The sequence below is a fragment of the Camellia sinensis genome, chromosome 11 (assembly GCF_055761805.1).
Source record: "Camellia sinensis isolate YWXY chromosome 11, ASM5576180v1, whole genome shotgun sequence".
NCBI classification, from domain to species: Eukaryota; Viridiplantae; Streptophyta; class Magnoliopsida; order Ericales; family Theaceae; genus Camellia; species Camellia sinensis.
Genome location: NC_138971.1, coordinates 110,358,974 through 110,378,904, shown reverse-complemented (window position 1 = coordinate 110,378,904; position 19,931 = coordinate 110,358,974). Strand labels below are relative to the sequence as shown.

General features: G+C 36.6%; 1 protein-coding gene across 3 annotated transcripts in view; it reads right to left on the bottom strand.

Annotated features, from left to right (window-relative positions):
- Positions 1–1,258: 1,258 nt before the first annotated feature.
- LOC114272879 (phospholipid-transporting ATPase 3) overlaps positions 1,259–19,931 on the bottom strand; it is a 37,192-nt gene continuing 18,519 nt past the window's right edge. For all 3 annotated transcript variants that reach the window (XM_082894495.1, XM_028214583.2, XM_082894496.1), the window contains 22 exons: positions 19,102–19,179; positions 18,795–18,891; positions 17,790–17,896; positions 17,414–17,479; positions 16,889–17,010; positions 16,687–16,774; positions 16,506–16,583; positions 16,301–16,417; positions 15,923–16,072; positions 15,735–15,848; positions 14,526–14,668; positions 14,088–14,189; positions 13,936–13,999; positions 13,637–13,849; positions 7,537–7,702; positions 7,367–7,446; positions 7,024–7,263; positions 3,391–3,612; positions 3,126–3,293; positions 2,557–2,910; positions 2,372–2,475; positions 1,259–1,748 (listed from right to left, as the gene is read on the bottom strand). In XM_082894495.1, coding sequence (XP_082750621.1) covers positions 1,445–1,748; positions 2,372–2,475; positions 2,557–2,910; positions 3,126–3,293; positions 3,391–3,612; positions 7,024–7,263; positions 7,367–7,446; positions 7,537–7,702; positions 13,637–13,849; positions 13,936–13,999; positions 14,088–14,189; positions 14,526–14,668; positions 15,735–15,848; positions 15,923–16,072; positions 16,301–16,417; positions 16,506–16,583; positions 16,687–16,774; positions 16,889–17,010; positions 17,414–17,479; positions 17,790–17,896; positions 18,795–18,891; positions 19,102–19,179 — 3,177 coding nt within the window. In that variant the 3' untranslated portion in view covers positions 1,259–1,444. The remainder of the gene's footprint in view (positions 1,749–2,371; positions 2,476–2,556; positions 2,911–3,125; positions 3,294–3,390; positions 3,613–7,023; positions 7,264–7,366; positions 7,447–7,536; positions 7,703–13,636; positions 13,850–13,935; positions 14,000–14,087; positions 14,190–14,525; positions 14,669–15,734; positions 15,849–15,922; positions 16,073–16,300; positions 16,418–16,505; positions 16,584–16,686; positions 16,775–16,888; positions 17,011–17,413; positions 17,480–17,789; positions 17,897–18,794; positions 18,892–19,101; positions 19,180–19,931) is intronic.

The window sequence follows — 19,931 nt, the reverse complement described above, 5'->3', positions numbered from 1 at the left end:
TTGATTAGTGTGGTATTTTATTGTATGTGTAATCCAAAGGTAAAGAATCTTTCATGATCATCTTCATGATATTTTCTTTATGATCCCTAGCATTACTCTATTTTTTAAAGGAATATTGTTAAGCATCATGAAAGAAATATCATGAAATGTTTCATGAAAATTTTTTATCTTTTGATTAGTGTAGTGTTTTATTGCGTGTGTAATCTAAGGGTGAAGAATCTTCATGAAACTTTTCATGATATTTTTTTCATAATACCTAACATTACTCTTTTTGAATAATCACATGAAAGATACTAGTCTATTTTGCAAATTTTTGGACCAAGCTTAAGCTTTAGAGGTTGTTTGGGATATCCTAAATAAGTATACTTTTTGTCTTTTTGGACTAAAAAATTGAGGAAGAAAATATGGATGTTTGGGTTAATTTTTTGACTTTTTATGAAAAAATATGTAATAAAAAATTGTAAAAATTGATTTGTAGGGAAAAATTAAAATTAGGAGTTGTGTAGCCGTAATTGTTGACTTTTGGTGAATAGTGTTAACTTTTTAACTTTTTGAGTAACTTTTTGACTTTTTTGTAATATGCCAAACTTGACCTTAATCTTTTAGGGCTAAAAAGATATTTATTTGTCCAAAAAGGCCCCTATCTGTTCAAACTTACTTGGCTATACATATATCACTTATCTATCTAAATATTACCTCTCTATACATGTCATATATTTATTTACCTAATGTCACCTATTCATACACCTTATTACTGTAGGCTGCCATCAACTTTCCCACACGTGTCTTTGTCACCAAATAAAAATTTATCCTTAAGACCTAATGACATTTACCTCCATAGACATAGATTTTTCATCAATAAACCCTATTTTTAAGTCCCGCCACATTCAAATATTATATAATTAATGTTTTGGTACAAAATAATCTCATATATTATGTGATCATTACTTTTGTTATATTTTTGTTTTCATTGTAGCTAATAGGGCCATTGGGCATTGCTATGTGAACACGACAAAATTGTTCGTACCTAAAAAACAGAGAACTATTGACAAGTGAAGAGAAGAATCAAAATTTTCATAGAAGAAAGTTTGCAGAAAGCAAGAAGACAGTGAAAGAACAGGAGACCTCATCAGTTGTGCGAGACCAGTTTCCAAAGTACACAGATTCATGCCAAAATATAACCAAAAAACACAAAATCTCAGGCTAGCCAAGTTTCACAATCTAGGAAAACAACATTTATAATAAAAGAAAATGCTCGTGTTAGGCCAATGATTTCATATATTTCTCAAAATCCTAATGACTATAATTCCACAAAAAAATACAAGAAAATATGTATACAAGAATCAACAACTATATGGCACAACTAGTTTTACAGATTCTACTGATGTAAAATTTTTGAAAAAGAAAGACAGAAAAATGTATGTACAACAAAAATTCCTCTAGGTTAATCCTTCCGATGAGTCTTTGCCCGTGACTTCATACTAGCTCTCCGTGCCACATCCCATGGCTTTTGAGCGGCAATGACACCTGCCTGTAAAGCAAAAAAGGATTCATACCCGGGTGAATCAAATGCAAAACCAGTGTGTTTGGAACCCTCTCGTGGGAGCAATGCGACAGCAAATCTCCTTTCCTCATCTGGTGTAAGCTGGTTCCCAATCTCCAGCAGCCCTGCGCTGCTACTGTCAGGCTCATGCCTGTGCATTTCCTGAACAATTTGATAATCGTAGGGGAAGAACCATCTCTGAATCCTGAAGCCAAACAACAAAAAATTATAGGGGTATTTCGCCAAATTATCAACTTAAAAGTATTGTTTGGATAGATGCGTATTTCAAATCAAGGGACTTCAAGTTAAAAATATTGGAGAGTTAGTATAGGTGGGTAGAAATATTATAGAAGATGATAAGTTGAGATTAAAGAGATGTATTTTAGTAGGAATCCTTGAAGCTAGAAGAGAATCCTTAGTATGATTTCAAATAACTACTTTTATGTAGTTATTTCAAATCTATCATAATAAAGCTATTTAATTCAATCTTGATATTCATAGGTAAATTATCAAATCTAAATTTGAGTAGTTTTCCTTGAACAATTTGTTGAAAATAAACACAAATTATGAGATCTTCATATATTCCGATATCTTTAACAATATAATCTTATCTTCAACATGATTAATGCCAAATCCATGCATTTCAAATCCACATCCATCCAAACGGATCCTTAAGCACCACAAAAGCAAAGTAGAATACAAAGGAAAAAGATGCAGGTGACATTCAAGTGATCTTTTGTCCAAATGAGTATAATTGAGCTATGCATAACATGAGGTCGTGCCCATATATGGCAACTATAAATTAGAAAATTACTCCCCATATCTTACCCTAGATATAAGAAATCGCCAAGCAGTGCAACAACAGGAACAAGAAAAAGTATGACATAGAAATAAACCGTTCTGATCAAAACATAAAAGACTGCGTAGATACCCTGCAGTGAATGTGAAGAATGAACAAGTTAGGTTTGTAGACTAATTGAACAAGTGATGGAAACAAAAAGGGGAAGACTCACCTTAGGGGTGTAAACACCCGAATATATGAGGATAAACATAAGCCATGCCAAAATGCTGACACCAACACTTATGTGATGCCACCTCGTAATTGTGTTACACATCAAAAGAAGACGCAAATTCACAGTTACTACAATACAATTGAAGGCCACCGTGCTGATGTCCCAAAGACCAAACATCTTGCCAGATGAATCGACACTGTTAGAACTGGAATTGACCACAAATTCGTACACAACTAGTGATTGGTAAAATGAAAACAAAGCCAAGGTCACCACAACTCTCCACTTGAAGAAGGTATTTCTTATTCCCTCCATGTATAACTGAGGGTACTTTTTGGAAAGATGTGCGTTGACATCCTGCCAAATAACAAAATTGAACATTCAGCGTAGATTTGCATTTAGATTGGTAGCAAAAATAGATGGCCAAAAAAAGCATAAATACTGACTTTTGGTTCACAAATAATACTATAGGCTTTCTTGAATAAGAGCACTGATCCAAATCAATGGCACTAGTATCAATAGTGGCAAATCCTCATTGTAAACCAACATATGAAATAGAAAGAATCACACACCTTCTCAAAAAGTCCAATCATAATCACAGGCAGGGCTGTGAAAATTACATTGTATAAAGACTGAAACCAATCATCATAGAATCTCTGACCAGAAAACCCAGTATGGAAGGTGTACCAAAATTGAGTCAAAGTGAATGTAAGGTTCTTGTAAAAGAAGTAAGTCACAACCTGCAGAATAGAATTTTCAAGCATGGATAACTTCAGGAGGGAGAAATTAAAAGCAAACAAAATGGTCATTTGCAGGTCAGAAAAAGGTGAGCAGAACCTTGCAAATTCTGAGATATGACCATCGTCCATGCACAAGAAGTAAATCTGTTAGAAAACGGAACTGGGCAATTGCAAAATCACTGGCCATTACTGCTTGCATTCCTTCCAAACCACTTATTCCGACACCAACATGAGCGGCTTGAATCATACTAACGTCGTTGGCACCATCACCAATACTAAGTGTTATTTTCCGTGCACCTTTCTTGACAAGGCTTGTCACCTGCAAAAAGTATCTTATGTTTCAGGTTTCACCCTAACATATGTAAATCTAAAGATAGTCAACCAACCAATAAATTGATAGTTGGCAAGAAGTAAAGTTAGGCTCTTCATAGGAAAACCCAAAAACACCTGGTGAGACGACAATTCCAATGACCAGGCTAGAGCTAGCTTTTTTGGCAAAGAAGAGAAAATAAGTTGACAGCTCAAAATCATACTAGAAGTTAGGCCAAAAACAGACAATTGAAAGTTAGCAAATAGTGTGGGCCCAATCCAATCCAATCCAATTTTTGAAGATCCTTACACTTTACAAAACTTTCTGATCAATACAGCCAAGACCTTCCAAAAACTGTTAACAACTTAAGCTGTAATGGATTTTTTTATTTATTTTTTAAATAAAAAATATCAGAAATTGAAAAAAATTTAAAATATAGCATTTTCGAGGATTTGAGAATATAATCCGCCACTAAACCAAATTCTGAACCTTGGTTTCAGTACACCACTTTAACAAATGAATATGGTTCCTGCTACCAACTGCCCACTGGGCGCTGATTTAGAATCAAATAATGCCCAAAAAAGTTAAAACTTCAATACACATTTCACATATATACACTTACATATTTTTATACACTCTTCACATATTTCAATACATTTTTTACACATATACCAACATTAAACACTGCCCATTGGACGGTGGTTAGCATTTCCCAATAAGTAGTGTCAAATCAAAGACATAACACAGCGTTGTGATAATAAACCACTTGATGAGGTTTTGAACAAAGCAAAGCAAAGTTTCTGTATTGATAAGCCCAAACGTAAGTGTATGCTTCTATCATAAAAATAAGGGTAAATTGCACTTTGCCCCCTTATGATTTTACCATTCTCCCACTTTGGCCCGTCACATTTGTGATTTTTCCCTATTCACTCCAAAAGCAAAATTCAATCCAAAAATGGATGGAATATGGCACGTTGGAAGCCACGTGGCATTAAAAACCCATTATTACACACCCAAACCTCTCTCTCTCACACAAATTTGAAACCAAACTCGACTGGCCCAAATCTATATCTCCTGTCTACTGCCCCAACCTCCATCACCCCAATCTCCATCTTCATCACCACCAACCACCACGCCACTCCACCCCTCGCAACAAGTTCATAGTCAAAATCAAAAAACAAAGTCAAAGACAAGAATATCGGCGAGATGATGACCACTAGATCGATGACCACTAGTTCCACCAGATCCACGACAACGAGATATGTTGTGAGACAGTGACGCCGAAGGTAGATGAAAGAGACTTCCACAAGAGAGAGACAAGACATCGCGGGGCGAGAAGGAGGTACAGGGTGACAGTGGCTAGTGGAGGTTGCAAAGATGGGGGAGGGCAGCGAGGGACTGTGGTTGGTCGAGTTTGCAATGTGAGGGAAGGGAGAGGGACTTCAATTGATGGTGGAGATAGCGAGGTAGGGGGAGACAGTGACGGGGATTTAGGCACTGGGGGTGGCAGAAGGAGGTAGTGGAGGTAATGGACGAAAGAAAACACGGTGGAAGAAAAAAAAGCTGCAGATCAGAGAGAGAGCGGTTAGGATTAGAGTTTTGGCTTCAGATCAGAGAGAAAGGGAGAGAGAGATGGGGTTTGGGTGGGGTTTTTTATTTTGGGTTTGGGGTTTGGGTTTTGGGTGTATAATAATGGGTTTTTAACAGTGCTATTAAAGGCGCGCCTAGGCCCAAGTCCCATCCAGGCCCAAGGTTTGCGCCTTGTAGTGTTCTACGCCAGGCGACTTCGATAAGGCGCGCCTAGGCGTGCGTCTAGGCCCAAGTCCTGTTCTGGTCCAAGGTTTGTGCCTTGTAGTGTTCCAGACTAGACAACTGTGATAAGGCGCCTGATTGGCCAAAGGCTTGAGTCTTGAGGGCTTTTTTTATTGTTGCCTTAATTGGTTTTGTTTAAAATCTAACCATTGATTTAATATAGTGCAGCTACAGAACATCCCTACTCTTATTACAGATGCCAATACATTGGACATTCAACCCCAAATCAATGATAGAAGAAAAATTAGTCCTAACTCCTAATCTCTAAAAAACACTAAATGTTTAACATTTCATTTTGTTCATGTTGAACCCTAACTTATTTACTTATATTAAATTATTTATTTTTTTCTATACAAGGTGCGCCTCACTTCGGTGAAGCCTGTGCTTCACCTTGTGCCTTGAGCCTAGGGCCCAGGAGACCTTGGAGCCTTGATGCGCCTATCGCCTTTAATCTATGTTACATGGACTCGTCACTTTGGGGTGAAGTACCCGTGTCGACACGACACGACACGGGTGCGGGTGTGAGATCTGTGTCGGATTCGCCTCGTCTCTCTCGGACACGGCACTTTACAGACAGCAAAGAAATGAAAAAGGAGAAAGGAAGAGAACCTGGTCACTGTTGGCTTCGATCATCGATCACGATTAGGGCTCTCACTATTGATCACGATCGTCTTCGTCTAGGGCTTCGATCATTGTCGATCTCGACCTCAAGCTCGATCGTCTTCGTCTCTCTCTTCGTTTCTGCTTCTCTCTCTCTCTTCGTCTCGTCTCTGCTTCTCTCTCTCTCTTCGTCTCTCAATCTGTTCTGTCTCTCTTCGCCTCTGTTTTAATGATCATATATATTGATCATATATAATATATATAATATAATTTATATAATTTATCATATATAATAATAATTTTTATAAATTATTATTCATATTACATTTACATTAATATATAATATATAGTATAAATTACATTAATATAATAATATGTAATATTATTCATCTAAAAAAAATTATATAATACAATAGATATTATATAAATTATATAGATATTATATAATAATTATTGTATAACATATAAGATATTTATAAGATATTATATACTTATATGTATTAATAAAAATAAATAAACACATATATGTAAAATAATTATTTGTTATTTATATAATATAACTCATCTTAATAACTATATTTAAAATATATATATATATATATTTAACGTATCCCCGTACCCGTATCCAAATTTGGATACATATCCACGTATCCTTAATTTTTAATTTTGAAGTGTCCGACCCCTAGATACATACCCGCACCCGATCCTCGTACCCGCGTCCGTGTAACTTAGCCTTTAATAACATTGGTTTTTAATACCACTTGGCTGTCAACGTGGCATTTTCCGACCAAATTTGGACAGAAGTTTGCTTGAGGAGAGAATTGGGAAAAATCACAAACGTTAAAGACCTTAGTGGAAATAACTTTATGGACCAAAGTAAGAAAATGCAAAACATAAGGGGGCAAAGTGTAATTTACCCTAAAAATAAGAGATCATAAAGTCAAATGCTACTTTCAATATCAAGAAGAAAAAATTACATCTCAAGAGAACAATAACGAGGAACCTTACCTGTGCTTTTTGTAAAGGAGAAACTCGACAGCAAACAACTGAACTACAATTCAAGCTCAAATTCAGAAGCATTACTCGTAAATTTGGGTCTAATGCATACATCAAACACTTCCCATCTATCACAAGTGCCAGTTTTGGTCCAGTTAAAGAGTGAAGATAGGTTTGTGCTTCCTCTTGGCACTTTTTTAGCTGATCTTTCACTGCTTTTCTCATAAATTCTGCAATCTTCACTTGATCACCCTGGCCATCAGATTTAAAGCAGAACCTTCAAACTAATGACCACTTCGAAAATTAAATTATTTTATTTACATGTAAAATGAAACCAGAAAAGCAAATTCCTTACAGTGCTTTCAACTTCTCTAATAGCGTCAGTTTCTGAACTGATAATAAACTGTTTCATGTCATTATCAATCAACTTGCACGCTGAGGCAAAGAAAAACAGAGAGAAGATATGTAACAAATGCAGTAAGAAACATAGAAAAACTGAAAAACAAACTCTTTTAAAATATCAACCATAAGCTATATTAATTGCTGTTTCCATCTTGTCCCCTGTTAGAACCCAGATCTTGATTCCAGCTCTAGAAAGAGTCTCTATACAGGATGGTACTCCTTCTTGAAGCTTGTCTTCTATAGCAGTGCAACCAATTAAAACAAGATCCTTCTCTATGAGTTCTGCAACCTGCATGAATTTGCACTAATATAAGCCGACATTCCTAGAACAAGATCAACTTTAGCATATATTGTTAGAAAGTTCACCTCGCCTCAAAATCCTACTGGGACAGATGCTACTATATAAATATCTTTTGTAAACAACTACTAGGAGGTTGGATTTAGTGTGAATTACTTTGTTATCAAAATCTTACGATTCATGATTTGACTCGCAATCTATACAAAATTGACACGAATTCATGCGTGAAACTATGATGAATCGCACGATTCACAATCAATTTACGATTCAATTCACTTTCTATGATTTATGCAATTCTTAAAATTATCGCGTCCGACATATTCCAACCATTTCCTCCTCTTCTTCTTCTTTTACCCTTTTTTAGTAAAAACAGCATAATACAACTTTTAAAAGTGTTTAGTACAAAAATAACCAATACCTATGCATGTTTTGTTATTATTTTAGTGATCAGAGGATTTTTAATAAGATCCAATCAGACCCAATATGTGTTCAACCTTTTGTCCTCATTTTTTCCCTTGAAATAGATGTTTAAGGTTAAAGAAAATATCTATTGCTATTTTAAATATAGTTCAATATTACATGGTTCAATGTTTTAAAAGACATGCTTAGACGTGAGGTGCTCCAAGTCGCACCCAAGGTGCCTTGGACAACTTGAGGTGAGGCATTGTAAGAAAGGTGCATCTAAGATGCTTGAGGCGCACGCCTCAAGTGCTTCATTTAAATTTTTGCTCCATCCTTGTTCTTTGTGTGTAGCCACAAGGAATCACAACCCTTTCAATATAAGACGTAAATACATGCTTTGAGCCAAATTTTCAAAAATAAAAAAAATCCTATGCATTGAACAAAAGCTTTGTGTTAAAATTTACCATCACCTACCACCAATTTACCATCACCTACCACCACCTACTCCTCACCTACTCCTCACCTACTACACTCACCCTCTCCTATATAATGAGCCACTCACCATTTGTAATATACACAACAACACAATATCAATCAATAATACAATTCTCTATTTCTTTTTAGACATCAATTTTAACATGGTATCAGAGCAAGGTTAACAACTTAGTCATTCTGCTTCACCGGCGGGCGGCAGTCTCGCTTTGGCCGCCCGCCGGACCTCTACACATACCTTCCATTCGCTGCCACAAATCCCATAACTGAATCATCGGAATAATCGCCGTCGTCCACGGCGTCACCGGCGAGTCAAGCTGGCTTATTCAGCTCACCTCCGCCCTCTTCGCCAAGTCCGGCTTCGCCACTTGCGCCATATTCAGACCCCAAATCAACCTCAGCTTCTCCACCATGGCAAGACATGTTCCGATCTGCCTCCGTTCGCAAATGTGCTAACCTTGGATTGCTCTTCACGCTCGGGAGAGTTTTTAGCCGAATTCAGCTTCTCTTCATTGGTTGAAAGCATCACCATACCAGCTGTAACAGCACTCAGTTGTTCCTGAATCCGCAGGCGAGCAGCCTCTGCAGATGTGTCAATCTGCCACTGCCCCTTCCTTGAGCCTCTCTTTTTCAGCCCTCCTCCTTAGTGATGATTATCTCAGTTTCAGGATTCCCACAGCCATAGCATTGTACATATTTCTTGGATCGCTTTGATGGTGGTGGGATTGAAGCTTGGGTGTGCCTGAAGGAGGAAGACGATCAGTCCTCCTCTGGTTCCAATGAAAGTGTTCTGGATGGTTTAGTAAGTACTGTTCTCTCGCAGCACACCACAGCCGTTAACTCTCACAGGGCTTTTGCTTCTCTCACATTTGTTTTTCCTACTTGGGAAGATGTTCTTGACCGTGGGGCCCCTTCTGCCTCATCTGTGGAGGCTCACGATAGTGGTGTCTTTTTTAGTCTTTTTTAACAAGCATAATATTCAAACCCATCTTTCTTTTTGTTTTTTTTAATCAACCGACCAAACCTTCTTTCTCTTTTATCTATATATATATATATAATTCATTTTATTATCATCATCATGTACCCCTTTTTTCTTTTTTTTCTTTTTTATTTTTAAACTAATCTTCCTCTCTGCACCTACTCATCCAAACCTCTTTAATATATTCCACCGCCTGCACATCCTCCCCCCACAAATATTCTCTGTTTTCTTTCTCTATTTTATTGTATTCTTATTATTATTATTATTTTTATTTTTTTTGTTTCTTTTTTTATTTTTTGCACAACCACCAAAAAAAAAAAAAAAAAACCAACCAGGCAGAAGACGAACTTGCACACCACACTCCTTTTATTCATGTCGGGGCTCCCCCCGTTCACCATTTTACATAAAAAAAAAAAAAAAACAAAACAAAACAAAACAAAACAAAACAAAAAAACAAAAAACAAACAAACAAGCACCCACCCACAGTGGGATTTTTCTTCTCTACTCTGCCGCCGGTCTTTTCTTCTTGCCTCTGTCCTGGGCGGCCCTTGCCGGTGTTGCCTCCGTGTTTCCCACTCCACTGGGCACGATCACTATTCCCTGCTCCTCCACTGCAGTATATGGCGGACCTCCGAATCGGAACATCACGGTGGCCTTCCGCTTCAGCTCCTTGTTTTCTGCCTTTAGCACACTTATCTCTGCTCGCGCATCCTTATACATGCGTTGGAGCAGAGCCAGCTGGAAGTTTAACTGTTGCACCTCATTTGTCCTGCTCTGCAGCCGGTGCGACAAGTTTGTGACCGCAGTCATGGTTTCCACACATGACTTCAGAGTATACTGATTGGCCTCAATATCAGTTTGCACCGCCATTTTTTGCTCCACCGACCGCATCGGAAAGTTCAACGGAGCAAAACCAGAGGTGTTTGGTTGAGGTTCACTGGCCACCGCACCAGTTATTTCTCTTGTGGGCTCGTTCAGTTCTGGAAAGAGCGTGAGCAGACCACGGGAAGAGGAGGCCATGTTTTGGGTAGCTGGATGGGAAGAAGAGGCCATGTTGCTGAGTGTTTCAGAGACAGGTTGGTTACAGCGTATTACAGAGTTTCTCTCTCAGGCAAGGAAGAGTTTTTCAGAAGATTTTAGCAGGTTTTCTGCCTCAGCCTCCGCATTGATTTATATAGAACATGACGAAGCGGCAGACACGCGCATCATGCGCCGCTCGACGCTCGCCGACAATATGGGCGCGCCTTTTGATGGCACGTCTTTTGATGGCACGCCTTTTGATGGCACGCCTTTTTGATGAATTGGGCACGCCTTTTGATGGCACGCCTTTTGAAAGATTGGGCACACCTTTTGAGGGTGCAACTTTTACAACGGTCCGACATGACCCTATAAACTGTCCCGACATTTGATTCCGGTTAGCCTTTTACAACGGTCCGACATGACCCTATAAACTGTTCCGACATTGATTCCGGTTAGCTCCTTCATGGGTCCGACAAGACTCTGTAAACTGTCCCGACATTGATTCCGGTTAGTTTCTACAAGGGTCCGACAAGACTCTGTAAACTGTCCCGACATTGATTCCGGTTAGCTCCTTCATGGGTCCGACAAGACTCTGTAAACTGTCCCGACATTGATTTCGGTTAGTTTCTACAAGGGTCCAGCAAGACTCCGTAAACTGTCTCAACAACTGTCAGAACATTGTCTGCTACAACGGTCCGACATGACCCCATAAACTGTCTACTACATCGGTCTGACACTGCCATCCAGTGTCCTCTACACCGTTATGACACCACCATACAGTGTCCTCTACATGGTTATGACACCCCCATACAGTGTCCTCTACAACATTATGACACCACCATCCAGTGTCTTCACCAATGGTCTGACACGACCATACAGTGTCTCTTATCCTCTTTTATTTTTATGTATTTTCTTGTTTTGTTACTCTCTCCAAACTCAAGTTGGTTAGTTTCTATCCTCCTTGAGTTTGCGGGGGGCTGTTAAAATTTACCATCACCTACCACCAATTTACCATCACCTACCACCACCTACTCCTCACCTACTCCTCACCTACTACACTCACCCTCTCCTATATAATGAGCCACTCACCATTTGTAATATACACAACAACACAATATCAATCAATAATACAATTCTCTATTTCTTTTTAGACATCAATTTTAACACTTTGGGATTGCAAGATGGATATGTGGCTTTATAATTCCTTTCAATATAGTGAATTATGATAGTTTCAAGCCAATGATTGAAGCTATTAGGCAATTTGGTCCTGATTTAAAATCAAAACCACTAAGGTACTATACGATGCGAGTTCCTTATCTAAAAAAAAATGAATCACGTCAATAAATTGATGAAGGAAGACAAATAGTATTAAGTAAAATAGGTTGAATGCTATTTTTGAGAAGTTTTTGGAATGTTGAATGTTATTTTTATGGGTCTTGGAATATTGAATGTTCTATGTTTTTTGAAATTCTAGAAATATTTGCTTATGTTGAAAACTTTGCCTATATTAAAATTTTGTTTAGCTTCTATAACGTGCACCTCGCTTTGGTGAAATCGCACCTCACTTAGCGCCTCACGCTTAGGCTCTAGGAGACATTAGCACCTTAATGCACATAGAGCTTTTTAAAACACTGACATGGTTCATGTCAGTTAAACCTAATGATTCCACAACTTTTTTTAACTGTTTTTGAACAATGAACATAATTACCCTTTAAACTGTTTTAGGCTTTGGAATAAAGGATTCCAATTAATTCTTTTTAACTATTGTACTCTATATAGGATTTCTAATTTCATTTTTTGAATGTCAAGCAAGATTATTCTATGATTTTTGAATAATTTTATAGCTAGTGGGATTTGAATCCACATCTCTTCCTAAGAAGGCAATGTCTTCTCAATTAGACGGGTATAACTATGTCCTTATATAAGACTATTTTATAAAATGTGACAGAATCAATTTATTCCATTTTTTTCACATACACAATTGTTTAACATTATTTTTTATAACTTGTATTAAATCTTAACGATTCTTGATTCGATTCGATTCATGTTTCACAAAATAAGGGTTTCAATTCATGATACAATTCTCAATTTGACAACTATGGTGAATTATTAGCCTGTTCAATTAATTTCAAAATCCTATTGGGACAGAAGCACAGAAGTTAGACTAACAATACGTTTTGTGAAAACCAATAACTATGAGGTCAATACCCATCTAACCAGATAAATCTTCGTTTGGTTGATCCTAAGATAAATCAATAAACGAATGAAACATCAACTTTATCCAATCCCAAGAAGCCTAACTGCATCCTGCAAAGCCCTCAAACTAGACAGTTTATTAGTTGATCTAAGTTTGTTACTGTTTAATATCAAAACCAGATCTCAAACTCAAAGAGCACTATGCTGATCTGTGCATCCCTCAAATCCAATTATTTTTGTTTGGTGTGGCTCATGGCAAGATTCTCACCATTAATAATTTGATCAGAAGGAGACAAGTGAATGTTAATATATGATGCATTGGTAAGCATGACGAGAAAACTGTGAACCATTTACTTATCTATTGTGAGGTGGTGTGGTAGCTGCAGGCTTTGATCCTCCTTTGTTTGGAGTTGCTTGGGTCTACCCGAGTAGGGCGAGAGAGCTTCTTGCCTCTTGGAGAGAAGCATGTGTGGGAAACAAGAGAAGAAAGGTTTGGCGTTTGGTCCTTCTGGCGGTGACATGGCTTACAGTTGGTTTTCAGGGGTTAATCCCTCAAATCATTTTTTAGATTTTGTAGAGGCCTTTGGTTAGGTTTTTGAGGTATAGTCAGTATAGATCTTCTTTTGTATATGGATTGTGCACCACCCCCTTGGTGCCTTGTTAATAACAGTTTACTTTTCACAAAAAATAAAAAGACAACATTATGTTTACATAATAAGTCAGTGCTAAAATTCTACCGGGGGGGGGGGGGGGGGGGGGGGGGGGGGAAGAAGTGGGCAGAAAATAAGTAGAGTTAAGAAATAAAATATATATATATGTTCAAAACTGACAAATACCTCATCCAATTTCCTCTCACGGTCCCGAAGAGAAGATTTTGCTTGAATAAATTTCTCATTCCAATTTTCATAAGCATCGGGACTTAAATCTCTATAGGCCAGGCAAAGGGTACGCAATCCAGCAGATCCAAATTGTTCCAAGTGCTCCCTGGTTGTTTTCTTGATATCATTGCTTCCATCAGCCAATCTTTCATAGATCACAGTATCAGCACCCTACAAAAGACAGGTTCTGTCCAAGTGTCACTTAACACGCTACTAACAATTTTCCATTCACATAAATAGGCACATAAAACTATTACCTTACAGTACAATACAAGCCTGCCATCCTGATAACGACAAACGACAGACTGTCGCTTCCTTGTACTGAACTCTCAACAAAATTTACACTCAATGTTAGTATCATCAGGAATTGAGTAGCAAGTAATAAAATGAGACAGAAGAACATACGCACCTATTGAACTCAAGGACACTCAAGATTTCATAAGGAACATCTTGAACCTTGCCCATCTTCTCAACATGTGATTCACGAACATAAATCAAAGTAGGTGTACGCCTGAGAAAAAATATAATTAGCCTCAAACAACCGAAGAATATGGAGTGCTAGAAATATCCCTCATAAAATAGGGCAACGACACTTCGATACAACGTTATGTCATTACAAATTTGAGCGCTTCTGTCCTCATATCCAAAAGAACAAGGCATATTCTTTCAAAAGTACTAAATACTCTAAATGTGTAACTCTACTTGTCATAAGAAATAAAATTAAAAAAAAAAAAATGAGTATCAAAACATAACACGGATAAAGTAACATGATATTGAAGGGAAAGTACAATAATAGTGTTCCTGCCTACCAAGGCATGCAAATTATGTACTATAAAGAATTACAGACCTGTAAAAGAAGAAACCAAATCTCTTTGTAGCTGTAACCAAAGCAGCCTCATCAGGAGATGCAGCTTGATATCGAATCTTTTCTGGGGACTCCTCACCTTCAGGCAGCACAGTATGACATATAGCAAGGCATCTGAAGAATTCCTATAAAAACAACGAAAGCATTCACCAAGAAAGTAATTGTTGACTAATCGAGACACTATTTTCATTATGTGTTGTAACATGAGCATATGCTGAGGACCAAGCAACATACAACAGCTATTTTCAACTGACCTTAACAACCCTAGAGCTATATTAAACTATTTTTCAAGTATTGAGGACATTATCAATCTTATACAATATATTAATATCACCACCATAGATGAGCTTATTTCAAGAGACAGATACACAAATATAAATTAAAAATAATAATAAATACTAGTTGGTGTCATGACTTATCCTGCAGAAAACCAGAAAATTGGTCAATGACCCCACATGAAAATATAAATTAGAAGCACAGAAAAAAAAAATTCCATGATATTTGCAATATCTTCCTCTTTTCAAGAACTCAGTACATAGAGATTAGCCACCCATTTTTTTTTTTTATAATATTGCCTTAGTTTCTCCATTTTATCCAAAATGATATTGTTATTTCGTAATATACCCACATTTTCAGGGTCGTTATACATCCTTTCTATTGATATTTTATTCGTTGATCAGTATTTCATAATATACTCACATTTTGACATTCTCTATGCAATACAAAAGCAGTTACTCTCTTCTGGTTTCACAACTCATCCAGAATCTTCCCAAAGCAATTATACAATAAGAAATAAAAGAAAATACATATAATGCTTTGTCACATGCATGAACAGCTTACATCTGACAACTACTACCATAAACCATGCTGTAAAGGCATGTCTCTGTGTCTTCTTCATTGTATAAATCACTCCACATAGCTTATTAGAATATCCACAATTGTTGTATTCATATAATGCGTAGTTACATGCACATACAGTCATTTTATAAGTAAATGTAACCATATTAAAAGATGGAAAATGGGCCGCCTACCATCTACACATGGAGAATACTAAATGCACAAACATTTTACATTTGACAAGTAACCACTAACATAACCATGCTCTATGCTTCTGAATTACCGAAAGTTAATCCACATATCTTATCAGAATATAAATAAGCATTCTATTTTTGTCAACTAAAATAATCTTACCTTGCACATATCAGGATTAGGTTCATTCCTCCAGGAACCTTGCATAAGCCTCGCATCATCAAAATTGAAGCCCTTCTCACGTACTATGTTTGATGATTTCCGAACCTGTGTGAACTGAATGACAACAAAATTATACATAGACACACATTAAGTTATGTCATTTTCCAAGTGATGCTAGCTAAATATACCTCGTCAACTTTCACGCCATTCCGCTGTGCTCCTCCTCTCTCAATCTCCGTAAGGCCAGTTCCATAGACCTCTCCTCCAATAGAACACTTAAAGAACTCCATCAAATTTCTTGTTAGAGTTCCAGTTTTGTCAGAAAAGATATATTCTACCTGATCAAAAGAACAAAATACCAACCATAAGTTAAATTTGACAAGCACTTTGGGGGTAAAAAAATCAATAACAAACTTCAAAGAGTTTTATAAAAAATAAACAAATTTCGCACCATTTTCCTAAGGAATATAACAGAGATGATAATTTTCTAAAAATAATGAAGGCAAGAAAAAAGAACTATTTGCAATCCACTCTAGAAGAAGTCAACAAGAAAGAAACCAGTTTACCTGTCCAAGTTCCTCATTCAGATTGGATGTCCGTGCCAATGCAGGGGTGTTGGTTTCAACATGGTACATATGCAAATCATTGTTAATGTATTGAGTGGATTGTATAAATTTGACCATCTGAAAATAGAAAAAGAAAATGAATCCTTGAACCAAAAAAACAACACGTGGTTTGGGAAAACAAATACTATAACAGTATAAGACCTACCTCAACTGAAACATAAAGAGAAATGGGGATAATTGGTGAATAAAGAGTAATTAGGGTAAACATACTTAAAATAGCAACCTGAAGAAACAATAAACAACGTCAATATGGAAATTAGATAAAAAAAATAACAACAAATTAGTAATTCCAGAGAATTTCTATTATTGCAGCAAGCAAATAATACCACAAATCTGTTGTTGGGGTTCATAGCTGGTGATAGATGTTGACCACGAAGACCCAAGAAGTAATATTTGTTGTTTATAAAAACTCCACTGCAAAATTACATGAAGCATAAAGAATGTCATTGAAAGTGAATATTTGGAGAGAAATGTAGAATCCCCATAGCAGTTACATCAACATGGAGAACAGAATAGCTATTGCCGCACCTGCCAATGGCCCCAATTAGACACATAGAGAAGAGAACACCAAAAAGAATGATTATAAGTTTGTCAAGTTTCCTCTCTAGAGTACTTCTTTTGGAAGGAACATCCATGGAATTCATCATCACCTGCAATTAAATAAAAAAATCATGACAACCAACCATTCTATTTAATAAAGGTTGCCATGTTACAAATGTAAATGTATAAATAAAGCTAGCAAGAAACATAAACAAAGGACAAAAGAGCAAGTAAATAACTTGAGTTAACATATAAAACAACCTATAGAGATAATCTAGGAACTAACTCAATCCACTAGGATAAAAGAAACCTGCACGACTGATGCAGCAGATGGCATTACAATCCTCAATATCTCTCTAGGTGTGCTAGAAATGTAATCAAAGGTAGCATTTCTAATGAAAGCATTGATACTACCATTAATATTCCGTACATAACAGACGGCTCAAAAATGAAAAACCCAACAACAAAAGAAAATGGGCAATACAAACTGAACTATTTAACACAACAAATCACCTTTGTTTCTTGCCCAGTAAAAATAACAGCTCCAATGATGTACTCAGTGTTCCTGAGACAGCATCCCTGAAAACATGTAGATCCAGAGTAGATAAGTACGCGTGAGATAACTTTCAACTATGGTGAGTGAACAGAAAATTCAAAGGAATCATACGGAAATGGCAGACCAATATTTCAAAGGAATCAGAATAAATCCTAGAAAAGAGGAATAATATTTCATCTAAATACACAGAGTTCAGCCCAAGCACTTACGTGGACAAGTCTACAATTTAAGCATACCAAAGTCATATTCAGACTTGAACTCCAAATAGAAATGAAACTTGAATACAACAGCAAGCTAATATATGAAAAAGAAAAGAAAGGGAAAAAATCATACTCGCAGTAGAAGTTGATTTGGATTGAGGGGTAAAGTTTGCTTGTCAATTATCAGATTGCCAGTGAATGTGTACAACGAATTATTTGGTTGTTCACACTGTACTTCACCTGCAATTAACAGAAATTTTTTTTAAAAAAATGTAAGAAAAGAAAATGTGAAAGGAATCGTAGATTTGCATACATCATGATTTTAAACCCATATCTAAGATTTTCTGTTCAACTCTACACAAAAAAGCTTCAACCCAACTATTCGGAGTTAGGTACTTGTATCCTGTTCCTCCATTCTTGTGTTTCTAGGGTCACAACTTCAGTTAAACCATGCACTACTATACTTTACTATTTTAAGGCACTATAATTTTACTGTTTTGAACTGAATCACTAAGGTTTTAAATGAACTAAATCATTTCAACCGGGGTGAAAATGAAAATTTTTCTTAAAGGGCATTAGTTTGCAAAAAAAACCTTCATTCCCCAAAGAAATAAAAAAAAAAAAATTTGGACCATCATTCCCAAATAAAACAATTGAATTACAGGAGAGGGAGAGAGAGAGAGAGAGCATCCTAATAGAAAATCTTATATCTACAAAGAAAGCAAATGGTTATAAACTTATATGCTTTAGAAGGAAGAACAGAGAAAGAGAAGAGAAATTAGTTGCAGGGCCCTAAGTTTTTGTTTGGGAAGTGGGTTGGCCTTTTGGCTTTTTGGCTTTTTTAACTATTTTAGCCTGAGACTAAAAAGTCTGGTTTGGGAAGGGCTTTTGGCTTTTTTAGCTTTTTTGTGAGAGAAAGAATGTAATGATTATGGGTTGGATGTGATGTATTGTCTTATTGGGCTAAAAAGCCCATTTTGTTTCTTGTGGCTATTTTAGCTAAAAAATCCTCAAACCTAACTTCCCAAACATAGGCTAAGGCTTGTCCATTGCTCCATGACTATTCCTAAGAATCAATTACAGTGAACCATGGTCCTAAAACACGACACTGATGAGTGGGTTATCAAAAAGAAAAAACCTTTGAATTCAGAGGCTTTCTCAGGAGTCATGTAATCCCAAGTCTTTTCCAATGCTTTTCTGATCTTTAAATTCGTTTCACCATCAAGATTTGCAGTCTGACACCCAAGAAATAGACTAAAGGATATTATAAAAGGATTGGAACAAAGAAAAAATAATAAGAAAAATATATAAAACATCAACAAAATGTTTTATTATCCTTTGCAAAGGCATTGTGTTCAGTTCAGAAAAGAAAAAGAAAAAGAAAAAGAAAAAAGAAAAAGTAAAGATTCTTCAAAAGGTAACATGGTGCAGAAATGAATAGAAACCTCAACATAACAGACACCATCTGCATTTGTACTAGCAAGAAATAGCAGGTCCGCAGGAAAGAATCCGTCTTGCTTAACCTGCAACCGCAGCAACATTTAAGTTCATAGCAGAACAATCTAGATGAACAATAAAGTAAATTTTTAATAATTCCAATTTCCAACTACAATGGAAAGAAGGAACCAAAAGATTATATCATTTATGAATTACTGCTAAGCAATTTTAACAACTAGTAGAAGTTTAGGTTTGCAGGTTCAGATGCCGGGTGCAAAGGTAAAATTTATTAAATTGAAAAAACAAGCAAGAACTAAAAATTTAAAGCCATAACAGTTTCGTTAAATTTTTATACGTCTCTAATGAAGCATTCATACATATATGATCATTCTATCTAATACTATGTGGTTATACAAACTTGATCTATATATAATTGATAGGCAATACACACATGATCAATGATCCCCAGGATCAGGTGGTTATATAATGACCAATTTTATCTGCAAAATTCTTCCAGGATCAACAATGTTGGTCCCAATGTTTTGTCCAATAGTACAGATTACAACTTACGAGCAGCTCATAAATTCTTATGAGGTCATCATGGGATAATCATTAAACTATGCACAACAAGGCAAGCATCATTTCTATTGACATACCTAAGCCACAATACCTTCTTTTCCATCCAAAACTACGACCAAACTTGGGTTGCATTTGTGAAGCAAAGTCCCACATAGCCTGAGTACTAAAGTAATATTAACCATATAAGCGTGAGGGCACCCTGACCTTAATAGCTAGCTTTTGGGGTGAGTTCTACTCAAGATAGTGTAACAGCCTGGTG